This window comes from Eschrichtius robustus, chromosome 1 (assembly GCF_028021215.1).
Source record: "Eschrichtius robustus isolate mEscRob2 chromosome 1, mEscRob2.pri, whole genome shotgun sequence".
Lineage (NCBI taxonomy): Eukaryota > Metazoa > Chordata > Mammalia > Artiodactyla > Eschrichtiidae > Eschrichtius > Eschrichtius robustus.
The window spans coordinates 34,616,149-34,635,338 of record NC_090824.1 but is presented as its reverse complement, the minus strand read 5'-3'; the positions used below and the strand labels follow the sequence as shown (position 1 = coordinate 34,635,338).

General features: G+C 35.2%; 1 protein-coding gene across 7 annotated transcripts in view; it reads left to right on the top strand.

Annotated features, from left to right (window-relative positions):
- Positions 1–19,190, top strand: part of PALS1 (protein associated with LIN7 1, MAGUK p55 family member) — a 103,383-nt gene that overhangs the window by 79,510 nt on the left and 4,683 nt on the right. For all 7 annotated transcript variants that reach the window (XM_068543918.1, XM_068543902.1, XM_068543909.1 and 4 more), the window contains 6 exons: positions 1,981–2,164; positions 5,040–5,111; positions 5,472–5,543; positions 7,829–7,996; positions 9,045–9,247; positions 10,960–11,070. In XM_068543918.1, the coding sequence (XP_068400019.1) occupies positions 1,981–2,164; positions 5,040–5,111; positions 5,472–5,543; positions 7,829–7,996; positions 9,045–9,247; positions 10,960–11,070 (810 nt within the window). The remainder of the gene's footprint in view (positions 1–1,980; positions 2,165–5,039; positions 5,112–5,471; positions 5,544–7,828; positions 7,997–9,044; positions 9,248–10,959; positions 11,071–19,190) is intronic.

Below are 19,190 nucleotides of genomic sequence, written 5' to 3'. Positions count from 1 at the left end.
AACTCTCTAAAATTCATTTTTGGTTTTAACTGACAAAATTTTCAAGATTTTATTAAAAAGTCTGTTTTTCATATCAAGAATAAGGCTGTTTAGGGCACATTCCAGTTGGAATGCAGCAGAACACTGTTAAATTGAGTGAGGTATCTTAAACATACTTAATCCAGGAGTGTGTACTATGTGATTCCATTTATATGAAGTAAAATACAGGGAAACTAATCTATGCTAGAAATCAGGGTGATGTTTACCCTTGGAGGACAAAACGAATCTATGCTAGAAATCAGGATGATGTTTATCCTTGGAGGACATAGCATGGCTAGTGACTGAAAGGAACGTGAGGCGGAGCTTCTGAGGTGTTGGTGATATTCTGGTTCTTGATTTGGGTGCTGGTTACACAGGTTTGTTTTGTTTATGAAAATTAATTGAGCTATACATTTAGGATTTTGTGTACTATTTGAACTTACGTAGTACATCAATGAAAAGCTACCCCCCAAAAAGCAGACTAGCATTTAAGTTCTATATTTTTAACTGAATCACTTGCTTTACTTCAGTGTTGCTCTTTGTATATTGAGACTTAGATTTCCTCGTTTCCTATTTATAGCAGTAAAATATTTTTCTGAAATTAAAAAATACAGTATTCTTTATCTAAAGATACCTTCAAACAAAATTTCTGAAAGAGGCTGTTGCTTTCATGAGGATTCTTGGTTATTATAATGGAGGGATATGTATTATATATATATCACTTAAAATGTATTTTATCAAATTTCATATAGTCTCATTATTGATTGAGAATAGACAATTTTTTAAGTGTTTCAGGAGCTGAAAAAAGATAGTGTTTTCTCATAAAATAGTTTTTGAAGCAGACCAGTATTATCTTTATGATTGGTGGCCTCAATTATGGTTAGGGTAAAAGGCTTAAGGAAAGTCAAATAACAATTGGATAGAAAAGGACTCAGAATTATAAAATTCTTAGGCTGTCAATCAAGTGCCTGGATCACTGAACCCAAACCTGAAATATAACCTATGTGGGGCAGAAAAACTCATTGAAAATAGGTGTAGGATTTTGTTAGATGAAAATGGGCTTTTTACAGATTTTGGAAATGCCACATGCCATTTGACCAGCTTGGATAAAAAGTACAGATAGAGGGGTTAAAGAGAATATTAATTCCTTTATACCTCCTAAGAAGTAAGAATATTTTGTTTATCTTATAGAAGTATATTGAAGAAAACAGCATCGGAAATAACTTAGCTTTCAGTAAGGTTCATGTGAATTCTTACCTTTAGTGCTAAGAGTGTAACAGTTTTTAGATATGCAAAAACACAGTTAACAAAAATTTTAACTTGTACCACTAGTAATAAAGCCTATGTATAGAACACAATAGGAATGATTATAAACTTGATTTAGATAATTTTAGCAGTTTAGGGTGTCATTATTTATGAACCTGAACATATCCCTTTAGAAGAAACTCTGAAAGAGATTAAGACACAGTCGCACTGACAGTGTGGTCAAGAAGGGATGATGGCTCCAGGGAAACTGACACTCACCTGCTTAGATGACAGATGTGGTGAGGTTTACAGTCTACCTTTCCTGGTAGTAGTGGTTTAGAAATTACATACCTTACTGCAGAGTCATTGTTTTCACAGGTCAGGAATGTAAGGGGAGGGAGTCTGTATTACATTCCTTCTGCTTCTATCAAACCTTTGAGGCCCCTTAGCACCTCAGCTTGTTAGCAGCTAACAGTGCAGTGTTTTGCATACTCTTGTACATGTTTACAATCAACAGGACTGTCTTAACTGAAGAAAACAGATGAGTCTGGGAAAATTCTGCTCCCAAAATACAGTTACTCAACTAACCTCCCTTCTTTCAATTCATAATATCTTTGCACTAATGAAAAATGTAACATTTTAATTATATTTATGCTGAATATTGTGTGTTGCCATTTCATTATTGTTGTTTTTACTTTTACCCTTTTTATCTTTTAGATCCATGTAAAGGCTCATTTTGACTATGACCCCTCAGATGACCCTTATGTTCCATGTCGAGAGTTAGGTCTGTCTTTTCAAAAAGGGGATATACTTCATGTAATCAGTCAAGAAGATCCAAATTGGTGGCAAGCCTACAGGGAAGGGGATGAAGATAATCAGCCTCTAGCTGGGCTTGTTCCAGGTAAGAGACAGTATAGTAGAAAGTACTTAAGTTTAAAAAAACATTTAAAATACAAATCTTCAAAGAGGAAAACTCACTTTTTCATGCCTTTTAAAAAATGATGTAGTTACTTTTTCACGTCGTTGATTTTTATGTTGTGTCTGTAACATAAGTATCTTGAATATAAATTAACCAATTTGTTGGGCTTTAGAATGGAATTACGATATAATCTCGTCAGCCAATCCCATGTTGTGCTACATTCACTGTAGGTACATTGAGACTACCCTGTTTTCAAGGCAACAAAACTTGTATTGAACAACAAAAGCATCAAGGCAACAAAACTTATTACTGTTAACAAGAGATTATCATCAACTGGGGCATCAAACTTGATATCTAAATAGGAATTTGTTAAGATGCATCACTTTATAAGGAATCAGGAGAGTAAGACTACTGAATTTATCTCTCCTAAGATATCTTAGGGTGGAAATAGGATGCCCCCAACTTTTCATTGAAGAAAACTCTCTAATTTAGACTATACTAAATTAAAACTTTAGCTCATGTTGGACATTAAGATTATTAAGGGAACATATTTCTTCTAAAGAGTGAAGATGATGCTTAATGGAATGAAGTGTATAGATGTAATTTTTCCTACAAATTGTTCCTGCAGTTCCCAGGATGTGGGTATGGTGGAATGAGGGAAACAGAACCAAGGAAAGTATAATAAGATATTAGTGAAGGCAAAGGAATACTTACAGTATGATGAAATGGGAATAAAGTGATAATTCATCAGCTTATTCACTCAAAAAATACTGTTATATCAGCACTGTATAAGGCACTGAGATAAGCTTCTCTTTCATATTTGACTTTAAAGCATATCTGTTAATACTTTAATTATACATTAAAACAATATGTATTTTTGTGTGTGTGTGTGCCCTACTTTATAATACTTACATGGACTTGTCTATTACAGTACTTTGTACCGTATATTCTCAGTTTGTAAACTTCTAGGCCAGTGACTACATCTTACTTATTCTTTTAAATTTCGGCAGTATCTGCTAAATTAATAAATAGGTGGTTTTTAAAAATAGTTCTGCCAGAACTGGTGCTTCTGAATTAGACCTTCTAAGGCTCTTTTTTTTTGTTAAAAAACTCTTCCAAACTTTGTCTTTTGCCTATAACATTTTTTAGGGATTATACCTCCTATTAAACCTTAAGATTTTAAGCATAACAGATTTGGCTATAGAATTTGGCTTACAATGAATGTGACTACAAGTAATACATTACGTGTATAATAAAGTCACAGCCACAAATCATCTGCTTTAAAACCCCAAAGCTGGAGATTCTGTGTATACTGGCTCATATATCAAGGAAGGAGGAATGGGCTTCTTATATTAAGTTCAGAGGATGATACTATACCCTTGATTCTTCACAGTAACAGTTACAGGAGCATTCCTCTAGAATCCTGGGGTAGTGGGCAGCCATCATGGTTCATAGTGCTTGTGCCAGATATCAATTTGATATCTTTCACCATGTCAGCTTTAGCCCATAAATACTTAGAACTAATATCTATTGACTGATTGATTACATTGAGTTTCTGAAAATATATAGATAAATCAAGGAAATTTTAATGATATCATTTGTAAGTCTTTTTATAGGACAAATAAACAGACCCACATTAGTTTGAGTTTGACAGTTTTCTGTCAGAAGGATTTCTAAGAGGTTATAATGTCCATCTCCCACTAATGTCTGCTTCTATTTCAAAAACAGTCTACATATGTGTGTACTATAAAAATGTGCCATAGCAGTACATTACTGTAATGTTTTTAAACATTTTAATATGTAAATTATTTAAATTATTTTGTTCTTATTTTCTAAATCTGTTGAAGTCAAATACTTTTTTAAAAAATTTAATGCTCTTAAAAATTTCCCTATAGTCATAGCTACTTGTTTTATCTAGAAACACAATCTGTACAGCCTCTGGAGATAACTTGATTTCTTTTAATGCTTTTTATATATATCAAACTCAATACCTTTTTTGCTTGTGCTCGTATAAAATGCACTAAGTTCAACAGATTATCCCAACATAGATGGAATTTGCTTATTGATTTTTAAGACTCTCTGGCCTGAAATGGAAAGAATTAAATATAAAAATTAAATATAAAAGTAGAACTCTAATTCAGAATTTTCTAACTAAAACCACTTTTATCCTTCAGAAAAAAAATACATTTGATTCTAAGGTAGATGTCTGAAAAGAACATGAAAATCAGAAACCTTGAAAGCCTCCTATATTAAAATCTTAATCCGGAGAGGAAAAACATAATAGGTTTTTCATTTATTTGTATCATGGGTAGCTTAAGGTAAAAATGAAAAATCTTTAAAGCTTATACATACATACAAAGAAAAAGAGGGATTGAAAATGATAAATGCAAGGGAATATGTTGAATGGTGTCTTGGAATCAAAAACTGGTGAATGTTTACATACTATTTTGGAAAGTTAACTCCTAGAATTAATTTGCTTGATTTGCAATAATTCAAATGATCAGAACCATTGTAACATCCAGCACAGTGCTTTCCACATAGTAGATGCTAAATGAAAACTTTGTAAAAATTGAACTATTAAATTTTCTAGCGCTGGTTTGTTATTTATCTTTTTTAATAGATGATATATAGTCCAGTAATACATGTTCTAGGATTGATTGAGAGCAAGGTTGAGACTTAATACTTTAACTGTTTGGAGCTTATAATCATAGTTGACATAGTCTCATGTGGTGGCAGGAGGATTTAGAAGGGAATATAAATGAAGAGTTACTTCCGGTGTTGTCCCTTGATTTAAAAAAAAAAAAACTTCTATCCTTTTGACTTAACTATTTTACTCTTTTTCCTTTCTGCTTATTAGGGAAAAGCTTTCAGCAGCAAAGGGAAGCCATGAAGCAAACCATAGAAGAAGATAAGGAGCCAGAAAAATCAGGTTGGACACTTATATTTGACATTGAGGTTTCTTGGGTCTTCATCTGGAATCAGGTTTAGATTTACGTATCAGAACTGTCAAGAAAGATGTATTCATGGCAAGAGTGATGTGAGAAGCAAAACTGATTACCTTAGGACTGTAAAGGAAGGAGAGGATTTAAGTATTAAAGATTATCTGTCTCTGATGTGAGATTAATGGAAAATTATAACTACTTCTCTGAAAAATAGTTCTTCTATGAACAATGTAACACGTGTCTATAAATTTAAATTTAAAACTATTTGAGTTCTTCTATTTGAAATATGTAGCTTTATTTAAGGAAACAAATACCACATTTATACTTATGTTTTTGATTCTCAACAGGAAAACTATGGTGTGCAAAGAAGAATAAAAAGAAGAGGAAAAAGGTTTTATATAATGCCAATAAAAATGATGGTAAGTTCCACTCTCAGATATAGTGGTGTTTATATCCGAAAGAGGTCCATATCTAACACTTGAAAGAAATTAAATTGATATTTTCGAGGAATTTTATTTCTGGTCCTGGCCTCTTAATGTAACATGTGTGCTTAATAAAGCCATTTAGCAGAAATTATTTTCTTTTGGAATCCTATGAGGAATGCACAGTTTTAAATTCTGAGAAAAACTGGTATAAAAATTATAGTACAATTTAGCATGTACAGTGTTATATTGATAGTTTCCTCATAAATTTTTTCCTACTTAAACTCTTTATTTGCAAAATTAATACATGTTTCTAACAAATTCTAACAATATAGCTGTATTTTAAGTAAAAAATGAACATTTTGTCTACAGTAACTCATGTCACCAAGGCAACCCATTCCATAGAGCCTGCTTACTGAGTCAGGCACACAGGAGAGTTTTTTGTTCTATTTTAATTTATTGTTAAGATTAAAAAAATTTTAAGTTGTAGCTTCTCTTAAAATCAAAAGCTCTAGTAACACTGGGCTCATATTCCCACATGACACTGGTCTGCTGGACCTGAATGATGGCTTTTGCCTTTATACTGGGCACCTACTTAGTTCAGCAGTCTCCGCCACATCCAATTTTTTATAAACCCAGCCTGATTTAGTGCTTTCATTACCTTCTTGGTTGGTCCTTATGGGCTTTAGAATTTGCTACCCCTTCTTTAATTCACATTAGAAACAAGCCAAATAATAAAGCAAAGGAAGTCTTTAACTTCGTACACAATTTATAAGGCTTATTTTTATTCTCTCAATACCTTGAAAATTTCTTAAGTGGCATAAATTAAACTAGTGAAAATAAAATGTTATAGATTATTGGAAAATTTGATACAAAACTAAACCTGAGATTCCATCTACTATAATAAATTTTTTTTCCCAAAATAAACATTCTTAATGCTAATTGATAGATTATGTAGCTAAGAAGATTTATTGGAATTTTAATCTTTTCCTCTATACTTGGGTAAGTGATTAATATCTGTTTCTTTATCTTTTGTAATACACTAAAATTAACTGGTTCAGCTCTAATAGCTGTTATAATATATCTACGTCTGTGAGTCAAAATGCTTCCACAGTCTGATTGTACATGTTAGAAGAAGGAACTTAGATTTTTCAGAGGGAAAAGCGTTTTGAGAAGGGAAGGAATTACATTTCTGTTCATAGTGCTGTTGTCATAATTAACATTTTTATTAATAACTATCATTTATAATAACTTCTATTCCAGGGGCAGTAACCTTCATCCATTTAGTTCTCAAAATAAATTCCTTGAGATTACAGATTAATGAATTCAAGTTCAGATATGAAAGTGGCCTGCTTAAGTTCTTAAAGCTAATACATGGTTGAGTTGGAGTTTAAACAACTGGAGTTTGAGTTCCTGCTCTGTGCTCTGTGCTAAGCACTGACAAGATTAAGATGGTCCCCTGCCCCCATGGAACTTATAGCTGACCGTCTGACTACACATCACCCAGTTAGGTGAAGTAATATGATTGAGAAGATAGCAGGTCGCTAGTTGTCTGCCTTTGTTCTTACCACTTGATAGCTCTGATTTCATCTGGATTATGGGCTTTAGGAATGTTACCCCACCTGTTATAATTTATACCTCTTCTTGAATCATGATCTCAGGTTAGTATTAGTATTCCAGAATAAAGTAAACATAAGTGTAGAAAGTTGGATAGGATAGATATGCTGTGTTTTCAAGTTATATGATCACAGAAAAGTATTCCAGCTTTCTCTGATAACACTAGTTGCAGCACTATTTGTAAATGTTTGTCTATGCCAGGTATTGTTTTCAGCATATACATTGTCTTCTCCTTAAACCAACCCTCTAATTAAAGTATTAGTATCCCCATTTTACAAAAATGACAGATATTATTCTCATTAGTTTATCCCTTGGTGCCTCACCCTCTGTCAAAGTATTGGCTGCAAACTAGCTATTTTATATGAATCAGTATAGTTATATTGTATTAAACATTCAAACACAGTATGAAACGAGAAGCAATAAACATTTCTAGAAGGATTAATATATTATTTGATTTATTTTCATAATCCTGGCAAGGATATAATGACATGGGAAAATACTCATGATATAATGCTACCTGGTTATTACTATCTTGATCCCAAAAGTTAAGCATTTTTAATGATAATAACTTGTGCTTTTTTTCAATTTTTTGAAAGATCTATGAGTATATCTTTATTACATGGCAATAATTCCGTCTGAAGGGCTTAACTTTTTCTTTTTCAAAGATTATGACAATGAAGAGATCTTAACTTATGAGGAAATGTCACTTTATCATCAGCCAGCAAATAGGAAAAGACCTATCATTTTGATTGGTCCACAGAACTGTGGCCAGAATGAATTGCGTCAGAGGCTCATGAACAAAGAGAAAGACCGCTTTGCATCTGCAGTTCCGCGTAAGTTTGGATGCATTCCCATTTTCCTGTGCTTTTCAGCTTACCACCTTAGAACCTAAATGTGTAGGGAAGTTTTTCACCCATTTCATCAGAAGAGTGTTGTCCAAGAAAGAGGAACTTTGTTTTAACCAAATCTTTTGAGAGTTTGCTATAAAATATAGTCACTCTTGATAAATATACATTTTTCCTAAGAGTATGGTACTAATTACTTTCTAAATGAATTTCAATTTGGGCATCTTACAATGCCCTGCTCAGTATGGAATCAGCTCCTGGTTTTTTTAACTGATGCAGAAGATAGAAATTTAGACCTAATTTAGACCTAATTTCTGAATACAGAAGTTCTGTTTAAAGATTGTATAGTACCTAATCTTATGGAAAAACTGAGTGATAGTATTTTATTTTACTTTTAAAATTTATTTATTTATATTTATTTTTGGCTGTGTTGGGTCTTCGTTGCTGCGCGTGGGCTTTCTCTAGTTGCAGCAAGTAGGGACTACTGTTTTTTGCAGTGCGTGGGCTTCTCATTGCGGTGGCTTTTCTTGTTGCAGAACATGGTCTCTAGGCACATGGGCTTCAGTAGTTGTGGCACACGGGCTCAGTAGTTGTGGCTTGCGGGCTCTAGAGTGCAGGCTCAGTAGGTTGTGGCGCATGGGCTTAGTTGCTCCACGGCACGTGGGATCTTCCCAGACCAGGGCTCAAATCCGTGTCCCCTGCATTGGCAAGCAGATTCTTAACCACTGCGCCACCAGGGAAGTCCCCAGAGTGATAGTATTTTAAATGAAATGCAAGATGAAGTAATTTGGAGTGTAAGCATAAAACATATTAAATGTAATGGTTATTAAGATACTAAAAACACAGTTTTGTGCATTTCTCAATCTAGAAATAAAACCAGTCAGTGTTAAATTAAACACATGGGGGTCTAACATTTCCTTAATTCATTATTTTTTAGTTTGTATTACAAAATAAACATTTTTTCTGACTAGCAGAATTATCCCTCATCCTTACTCTGATCCACGTCCATGATTTTCACCTGATTTTGTTTGCCTAGATACAACTCGGAGTCGGCGAGACCATGAAGTAGCCGGTAGAGATTACCACTTTGTTTCACGGCAGGCATTTGAGGCAGACGTAGCAGCTGGAAAGTTCATTGAGCATGGTGAATTTGAGAAGAATTTGTATGGAACCAGCATAGATTCCGTACGACAAGTGATCAACTCGGGCAAAATATGTCTTTTAAGTCTTCGTACACAGGTAAAACTATTTTGGTTTAGGGTGTTGAACTTGAGGACATTTTTCACAGAGTAATTTTTAGTGGAAACTGTATTTTGGTCCAAGAACCACAGGACCTAATTAAGTTCTCATACAGTTTTTTCACACTGATTCCCTACGAATTTAAGTTGCTAAATCTCTTTCAGTTTCCTCTGAGGGGAAAATACATATATTCCATACTTACATATATGTACATGTACATGTTTTCTGAAACTTAAAATACAGTAACTGTAGTGCTGGTATAGTACTTTAGTATTTTAAAGGTTATAAAAGAATTTCCCTTTCCTGATTTTTATATGAGAAAAATTAGAATAATTAGAGGTCATTTTTATGGTTTTAAATGACATAGTTCAAGTATTAGCAAGTATCATAATGAGTGCTGGGTTGTATCTAACGAAATGTCCACTGTTCTATTATCTGTCATACAAAAGAAAACCTTCAAAAATTACTAACAATTGCTTTTTAGATTTCCATTAAAAATAAAATAATTTTAGAAATTTGGGATTTTTAAGATTGTGTTTGTTGTGAATTTTTTTTTTCTTTTTCTACATTGTACAGCTTTAGCATAAAACTTTCCTTAATGTGGTGGAACCTACTGTGTATGTCAACTCACGAGACATAGGCAGTGGTCATTAAAGAGATGTATATGAAAGAGAATTGAGGGACTTCCCTGGTGGCGCAGGGGTTAAGAATCCGCCTGCCAGTACAGGGGACACGGGTTCAAGCCCTGGTTTGGGAAGATCCCACATGCCGCGGAGCAACTAAGCCCGTGCACCACAACTACCGAGCCTGCGCTCTAGAGCCTGTGAACCACAACTGCTGAGCCCGTGTGCCACAACTACTGAAGCCCATGTGCCTAGAGCCCGTGCTCCGCAACAAGAGAAGCCACCGCAATGAGAAGCCCACACACCACAACGAAGAGTAGCCCCCTGCCGCTCGCCACAACTAGAGAAAGCCCGCACACAGCAACAAAGACCCAACGCAGCCAAAGATAAATAAATTTATTAAAAAAAAAAAAAAAGAGAGAGAGAGAGAGAGAATTGACTCCAAAATGGCTTTCCTGAAATAGTAATTAGGTTTTCTTTATTTTTTAGTGAACAAAAGAGCTTATTTGTCTCTGCTGTTTCAATTATAAATATCAGACTTAAGAGAAGCATTGATGTTTTTACTAAATTCCTTCAGAATTCTTTATATTATTTTGGCTAACAGATTTACCAAAGAACTTAGAGTAGTTAAGCATATTGTCTTAATTACTGTTTTTAAGATAGAAAAGGACATGTCCCTATAATCCCCATTTTTGTAGAGTGCTTCAATTTAGGGATATACATTGATGCAAAGGCAAGGTGAAAACCACAGTCTCTTATTTCAGACAGTATGCTTTTTCTTCTTGGATGTGCTTTTCCAGAATTTTCTTTTGTATGTGTATGTGAAGTTTTTCTCTGATTCTTTTTGCATTTAGACCCTGGCACATGGTAAGGTAACTGCTCATTTGTAATTCCTTCAAAATGGATTTTTAATATGGTTATTTTCATCTGTGTGTGATCCTAGTAGCAGGGTATTTTATCATCACATAGTTGTAATTCTTCATTAATTTTATTTCATTACATAAAAAGAGTAAGCCAATATTCTGTGTGTGTTATAGGTACACAATATATTCTTATATTGAATGGTTAAAATCTATCTTTTCTTTACAGTCATTGAAGACTCTCCGGAACTCAGACTTGAAACCATATATTATCTTCATTGCACCCCCTTCACAAGAAAGACTTCGGGCATTATTGGCCAAAGAGGGCAAGAATCCAAAGGTAAAGTTATTATACTGTCATACTATTCCATTGAAAGTAACATGAAACAGTCATGGCTTAATATGTCAAAGTGCTTAAAAACTACATCAGCTTAGGCTTTCAAACTGATTATTCTTTCTGCCATATCACTTTCCCCAAAACTGCCACAGTTGCCTTTGGTTGGACTTCAGCAGCTCTCCAAAGCAGGGGGCTTCTCTTGTTGTTCTGCATACATTCCCTATTATCACTCCGAATGTATGGTAGTAATACACACATTTTTATGTATTACTACCATAATATACATACAGTAATACATACATCTTTGGCATTTCTTAAAACTTCCTTAAACTTCTTCACACAGATCTATGTTATTTCTAACAAGGATTAGGTAACACCCTCCCCCCACACCAGATATTCTCAGCAGATTCTTAGGGATTACCCACTTTTATCTGCAGATAGTCCACATATGCAAGGAGCCAAACTTGAGTCCTCTTGCTTTTCTCTTCTTTTTTCTCATTGAAATTTTATGTTCTGTTTGTCTTTTTGCCTTTGATCTTTTTGTATGATCTGAAATGGAAAAATGTTTTTAGTCATTATTATTTTTTTGCCAGAATATAGTCAAATTTTATTTTATATGTTATAAGGTACAAACATATGATGCCAGAGATTGTACTTTAAATTTGGCATTGAAAAAATATAATTTGGAAATCGAAATAATTATTCAAAGTTCCATAATGTATTATTTCTCAGATTTGAAATTCAAAATCTGGCATTCCTTTCGTATGCCCCAAGATATCAATCAGCATGAGGTTGTGAATCTTGTGTTGCAACATGCAGCAGAGAATTCATCTTTGAATCCTTTAACTTTGAGCAACACTTAGTTTTCTTTAGTTTCATAGCAGAAAATAGCTACTCACAAACATAAGTACTTCCAAACATGGACAGAATCTTTGCATAATGGTTTTTATATTTAGGGTAACCACTCCCAAGATATCTGTAGAATTCTGGGATTCCAACATCATCATATTTGGCTTTCAGTATAGTGTTGAACTGCAATTCAGTAACTTCCATTTGTAGCTCTTTATTCGCATTATTAATACTAATTGAGAAAGGAGAACTGAACAATATTAGTTCATTCTCATAAAGTTGGAAAAGTCAGAGAACCTTTTTTGGAATTGAGTCTTAAACTCTTTAATTTGGGGAATGTAGTTCAGGCTGTCATTTTCATTTTCAAAAACTAATTTCATCGTAGGAAAGTGGGCCAGATTGTTCCTTCCCAAATGAGTCTCCCGAAGACACAGTTTCACTAGGAATGAGCCAACTGAATCATACATTTGTGTCACCACTTGTGAACGCCTTTGCAGAGAAATATCCAACATGTTTAGATATGTTATAATAATGTCAACCAAAAAGGTTAAGTCTCTGACCCAATCTTTGCTCGTAAGCTGAGGCACAGATTTTCCTCTAGAAGACATGAAAAAGTCAGTTTCCTCCAACTGTTCAAAAAGCTGCCTTAGGACCACACCACAATTCAGCCACTTAAGTTCCATAGAGCAGAACATGTTTCCATATTGTGCGTCTAACTGATTAAACAAAGCACCGATTTCTGTGGTCAGAGCCATGGGAGTGTATCCAGGTTATGGTATAAACTGTGTCCATGACGTGATCCATTTTTAATCTTTTAGCACAAAGTGACTCCTGGAGAATGAGACCGTGCAGAGACTTAAGTTCCTTGTCTTGGCAAAGCCCTGACACTTTAGATTTCAGTTTTGTAACTAGTTCTTTAACACTAACCATCACAGAGTCACCATCTGTGCTAATACTTACCAACTTTGACCAGTCCACGTTAAATTTTTTAAGACTTTTCTCATCACGTAAAACTATTTCCTGATGTTGTGCCTGTTATGGGAACCACGTCCAGAAGTTCTTCGGTCACATCAAAAGTTTCATTGACACCATGAATAAATACAGCTACGTGGGGGGGCGTTATTTCCATCCACGCCTTCCTGAGCTACAATGGAAAGAAGCCACAAATGATTCAGCTTTTTCTTGCAACTTGTCCTGCAAGTTCTCAGTCGTATTGTTAACATGCTGGGCAACAACATTACCAGTTAGTCTTATGTTGGCAAATGCTTGTCTCTGTTCAGGGCACATGATTTCTGCTGCACTCAACAGACAGTCTTTGATAAACTCGCCATCTGCAAGAGGTTTTGCTGACCAGGCAATTTTCTCGCTTAATACATAACCACATTTCATGGCAGCATCACTTATTTTATTCACGTTCAAAAGCAAATCATGTTGAAATTTCAGTCTTTTTTTCAGTTCGTTGAATTTTCTATCACACATCTTTTCTGTAAATCCATCGTGGTTCCTATGATGGTTGCTTTCATAATGGTGTTTTAGGTTACATTCTCTCGACACAGACGGACTTTGTTTGCATGTTAAACATGTAGGAACATTTTTTACCTCCACAAAGAAATAAGCTCTCTCACATTTTTCTTGAAATGCATGGCTTTCTTGTTCTTCCGTTTTCCCATTCTCCAAGTGCTCTTTTTTCCATCTCTTTCATCTTGGCCTTGGCTTTTTTGTCCGACAAGGTCCAGAGCTACAGCAAGCCCACCGATCTCTGTTCCTTGCTTCTCTTCCAAGGCTCGCTGTGCATCGGCCTGTGACTTGAAGTCAATATAGGCGATCCTTTCACTCATCCTATCCTTGCTCACCAATCTGATTTGAAAAGCATCCTAAAACACTTCTATTAATTCATGCTGAGTGACTTTGTCAGGCAGGTTCTTGATCAAAAGTGTTTTGGCATTTCGATCTTTCTTTGTTTCCTTTCCCTTTTGTTTCTTCAATTTAATTTCATATCCAAGGAGCTTTGTTTCACTAAGTTCCGGGGCTTTTTCCTGGTCATCAGCAGATTTAAAATTCACTAACCAAATCTCCTTCTAATTTCTGTTTTTTGGTTTCAGTGGAAGCCTTCTGTTTGGTCATTTCCTTCTTCTGTTTATCAGGTGCTTTCTTCATAGGCTCTTCATCCTCCTCAGAGTTCTCATGTCTCTTCTCATGGTCCTTGAGCTTGGCACTCCTCCTGTCTTTTGGCAAATTGGCCCCTGTGGCTCCCTTCCTGTGTGGCAATACTAATTTCTCAGCAAACATGGGAGCCAGAAATGTTTTTTCGATTTTATTTCCTGGAGCAGTAGCAACCTTCCTACCATTCTTAGGGACGACAGCCTCATCTCTGCTGCCGTTGTCATTATCTTCTGACATCTCATCTTCCCCGTCTTCTGTCTCCTTTAGGGAAAGACTCATTTTCTTCAGTTCACCTTGATTTGTTTTCCTCTCCAGACTGAGAACTCATTGTTAACGGGACCAGCTTCCGTCTCTGCCCCCATCAAAATTAACAACATAAATAAGGAGTCTAAAGCCAGAAGCTTTAACCATCACTTCCCAAATTAACCCGCACAGTGCCGTCCCTGACGAGTTTTCCTCCCTTTAAGGCTATCGCTGGTGTAGGCCCCTGCCCACTCAGAGCCCTGCAGGCCACCACACGCAGCCAACCAGGACTGGACGCCCAGGAGAAGCCTGCAGCAGCCCGCAGGCACCGACAGGCCAGGAAGGCCCTCTCAGCAGCCACCCAGGACTCTAGGCCCCAGGCAGCTAATTATTTTAGATGCTGGGTGTGGTTGAGTTAGTCCATATTACACCAAACAGTACTAAAAATTAAATGATAATATATTGATATACGAATCAGAAAGCATTGACATTTTATTTAAATGTATGAAATGAAAACCGTCAAGCGACATGCTATATCAAAGTAACAAATACTCTTCCTTGTTTTTTGCCGATTTCCTAAAAATTTCTATTTTACAAAGGAATCACTTAGATCCCGTTTCATTTGCTATGCCTTTAAATCTCCTTAAAAGCCATAAAAGCACATAATAATACTCCTCCCTAAAATCTCCTCAAAAGTCTTTGATTCTTGACTGTTCACCTCACCCACCAGCCCTCCTTCTTCCTCCCCAAGGTATCTTTTTCTGTTCTGGGTCTACCTAACATTTGTTATTCAGTCTATATGTGAAGGTGGTATTTTTCAGTGTCTTCGACATCAGGGACTTTCCTCTCCTTTGTGTTGAGCATAATTCTGGTTGCTTTGTTTAGGCTAAGTAGGCCAGCTGGTTAAAGTAGTGTTTCACTCATTTTTCATTTTTGTAACACAAGTGCAAGTTCATAAATAAGTGGGGTCAGAGTATCTGCTGTCCTAAGCACTTGAGATGATACAAAAGAAATCTGAGACATAAAGCGGGGGAGGTGGTGGTGGTGGGATGAACTGGGAGATTGGGATTGACATATAGACACTAATATGTATAAAATAGATAACTAATAAGAACCTGCTGTATTAAAAAACTAAAATAAAATTCAAAAAAAAAAAAGAAATATGAGACATGGTTGCTGGCTGTTCTTGAGGAGGATCACATATAATAAGGAAAACTAGATCGATAGTCTATGAAACTTGGTGCCCAGGTACCTACTTTGGTAGACCAGAAATACTGTAGTGGTTCCAGGAGAGGGATGCACATAAAGGACCAAAATGGATCCATTTTACTTGTTCAACCTAATTTTCTATTTTCTGACATGCACACTTATTTTTTGTTAGGTTATTCTTCTCCAGCAAGAATTTGGTACCATGCCAAGGGCCACATGCCGTTCCAAAACATGTTAAGCAACTTTCTTTTGCTTGGTGATCTCTGCCAGTGCTCTCATGGAATTTTTTTACCTATTTTATTTTTGATATTTTAATATTTAATTGTAATATTTAATATTTTTAATATTTTTACCTACTTTATTTTTAATTCAGATTGAGTGAGTTCTAGAAAGAATACCTATTAGCAGTTGACCCTTGAACAATGTGGGGTTTGGGCACCAAAACCTCCACACAGTTGAAAATCTGTGTGTAACTTACAGTTGGCCCTCCATATCTGCAGTTCCACATCCTCAGATTCAACCAACTGCAGATAGTGTAGTACTGTAGTATTAACTATTGAAAAAAATCTGTGTGTAAGTGGACTGTGCATTTCAAACCTGTGTTGTTCAAGGGTCAAATATATACATGTTTTTAAAGCGGGAACTTAATCAGTTACCACAGTGTTTTAGCAGTATACCATGTGCTTAATTTTCAAATTATAGTTTTCTAATTTTAAAAAATTAACGTTATTGAGATTACTTTACATGCATGCATTTTAATTGTATAATTTAGTGAGTTTTGGCAAAATGTATACCTGTGAAACCACCATGCCAATCAACATTTAGAACATTTTCATCACTCTAGAAAAGTTCTCTCATGCCCCTTTGAAGTTAATACCCCTCCACTCTTTCCTAGGTAACCACTTACCTACTTTCTGTCACTATAGATTTGTCTGTTCTGGAAGTTCATATAAATGGAAACCATTTATAAGTTTAAGTTTATAACTATTTATAAGTAAGTTTAAGTTTGTATCTAGCTTTTTTAAAAAATAAATTTATTTATTTATTATTTATTTTTGGCTGTGTTGGGTCTTCGTTGCTGCACGTGGGCTTTCTCTAGTTGCAGTGAGCGGGGGCCACTCTTTGTTGAGGTGTGTGGGCTTCTCGTTGTGGTGGCTTCTCTTGTTGCGGAGCACGGGCTCTAGGCGCGAGGGCTTCAGCAGCTGTGGCACGTGGGCTCAGTAGCTGTGGCTCGCGGGCTCTAGAGCGGAGGCTCAGCAGTTGTGGCGCATGGGCTTAGTTGCTCCACGGCATGTGGGATCTTCCCGGACCAGGGCTCGAACCTGTGTCCCCTGCATTGGCAGGCGGAATCTTAACCACTGCGCCACCAAGGAAGTCCTGTATCTAGCTTTTGATAAGCATAATGTTTTTAAGATTCATCTATGTTGCATCTAACAGTAGTTCATATCTTATTGCTGAGTTGTGTACCATGATCTAAATATATCACAATTTGTCCATTCACCAGTTAAAAACCATTAGGGTTGTTTCCAATTTTGAGCTAGTGACTAAAGCAGCTCTAAACGTTCATAGTTTTTTGGTGGACGTATGTTTTCATTTTTCTTGAATTGCTGGATCAAATGATAAGTGTATGTTTTAAGTGTATAAAAAGTTCAAAACTATTTTATAAACAGTTTTCCTTTTTACACTCTCACTTTGGTTCCATTTGCTCTACATCCTTACCAACTTTTGCTGCTGTTGTTTTGTAACAACTTTTTAGTCATTCTAATAGGTGTGAAGTGTTGCCATTGTGGTTTTCATTTGCATTTTCCTGATGACTAATGATAGCATCTTTTCATGTAGTCATTTGGACAAATTCTTTTGTGAAATGTCTCAAGTTTTATTTTTTTTAATTGAGCTGTTTTCTTGTTGAGTTGTAAAAATTCTTTATATATTCTGGATATAAATATTTTTTCAAAGTCTTTGTAATTTAAAAACATTTTTTTTGAAGATCAGAATTGTTTTTAATGAAGTTCCTCTGTCCCTTGGTATCCATGGGAGATTGGTTCCAGGACCTGCTGCGATACCAAAATGGAGGATGCTTAAGTCCCATACTTGGCCTTCCATATCCACAGTTTCATGTCTTCAGATTCAACCAACCACGGATCATGCAGAACTGTATTTATTGAAAAACATCTCTGTATACACGGTTCAAACCTGTGTCGTTCAAGGGTCAACTGCATAATTTTTTTCATTTTTCTTATGGTTAATGATTTTTGTGTATTGTCCGAAAAAGTTTGCCTACTCCAAGATTATAAAGATTTATTCTGTATTTTCTTCTAAAAGCTTTCTTATATTAGTTTTCCCTTTAAGGTCTATAATCTATCTCAAATTAATCTTTATTTTAGTGTGAGGTAAGGGTTTGGTTTTTTTTAATCACACATGGCTATCCAGTTGCTTTAGTATCATTTCTTGAAAAAGGCTATCCTTTTTTCCCATTGAATTACATTGGCATCTTTGTCAAAAATGACTTGACCAAATACGTAGCGGGGAGGGATTATTTCTGGACTCTATTCTGTATTTATGCTAAATCACAGTGTCTTGATTACTGTAGCTTTATCTTTTCTCGAAAAATGGTCATTAAAAGGAATGAAGTACTGATACATGGTACAACATGGATGAACCTTGAAAACATAAGTAAAAGAACCCAGTCACAAAAAAAAAAAAAAAAAAAAAAAAGAACCCAGTCACAAAAGACCATATTTTGTATGATTCCATTATTTGGAATGTCCAGAATAAGCAAATCTATAGAGGCCTGAAGTAGATTAGTGGTTTCCTAGGGCTGGGGGTTGGGAGAAAATGGGGAGTGGCTGCTAATGACTGTGGGGTTTTGGAGGGAGGGGGGCGAGGGGGAATGGAGGGTGATGAAAATGTTTTGAAATTGATTGTGGTGTTGATTGCACAACTCCTCTGTGACTATACTAAAAACTATTGAATTGTACATTTTAAGTGGGTAAATTGTATGAATCCCCCATTGAATTGCTTCCAGTTCACCATTAAATGGGTGAATTGTAAATGAATTATATCTCAAGAAACCTGTCATCTGGGCAAAATAAATCCCAGTGGCTTTTCTCTGGAAATTGAAAAGATTATTTTAAAATTTGTATGGAAATTTTAAAGAATAACCAAAACACTTTAGAAAAAGAAATAAGTTGGGAGACTTTTTTCTTAATTTTCTTTATTGTTTGACTATTTTCCATTTAATTGACTTATTTTTATTCTTTCCTTATACTTACTTTGGCTTTAATTTGCACTTGCTCTAGTGTCTGAAGAAAATTTAGATGATTTTTAAACCTTTCTTCTTTTCTAATGTAAAGTTATAAATTTCCTTCTAAGTACCTTAGTTGCATCCTACAAATTAAGGTTATATTTTTCATTACCATTTTGTTAGAAATATTTTCTAGTTTCCTCTGTCGTTTTCTTTAACCCATGGGTTATTTTAGAAGGATCTAATTTCCATCTATTGGAGATTTATAAAATATTTTATTGATTTACAATTCCATTGTGGTAAGAGAACATACTCTGTAAGATGTCAGTCTTTCAAATCTTGTTGAGTCTTATTTTATGACCCAGTATCTGTTCTATCTTGGTGCGTGTTCCTGCACACCAGTAAGAATGTATAT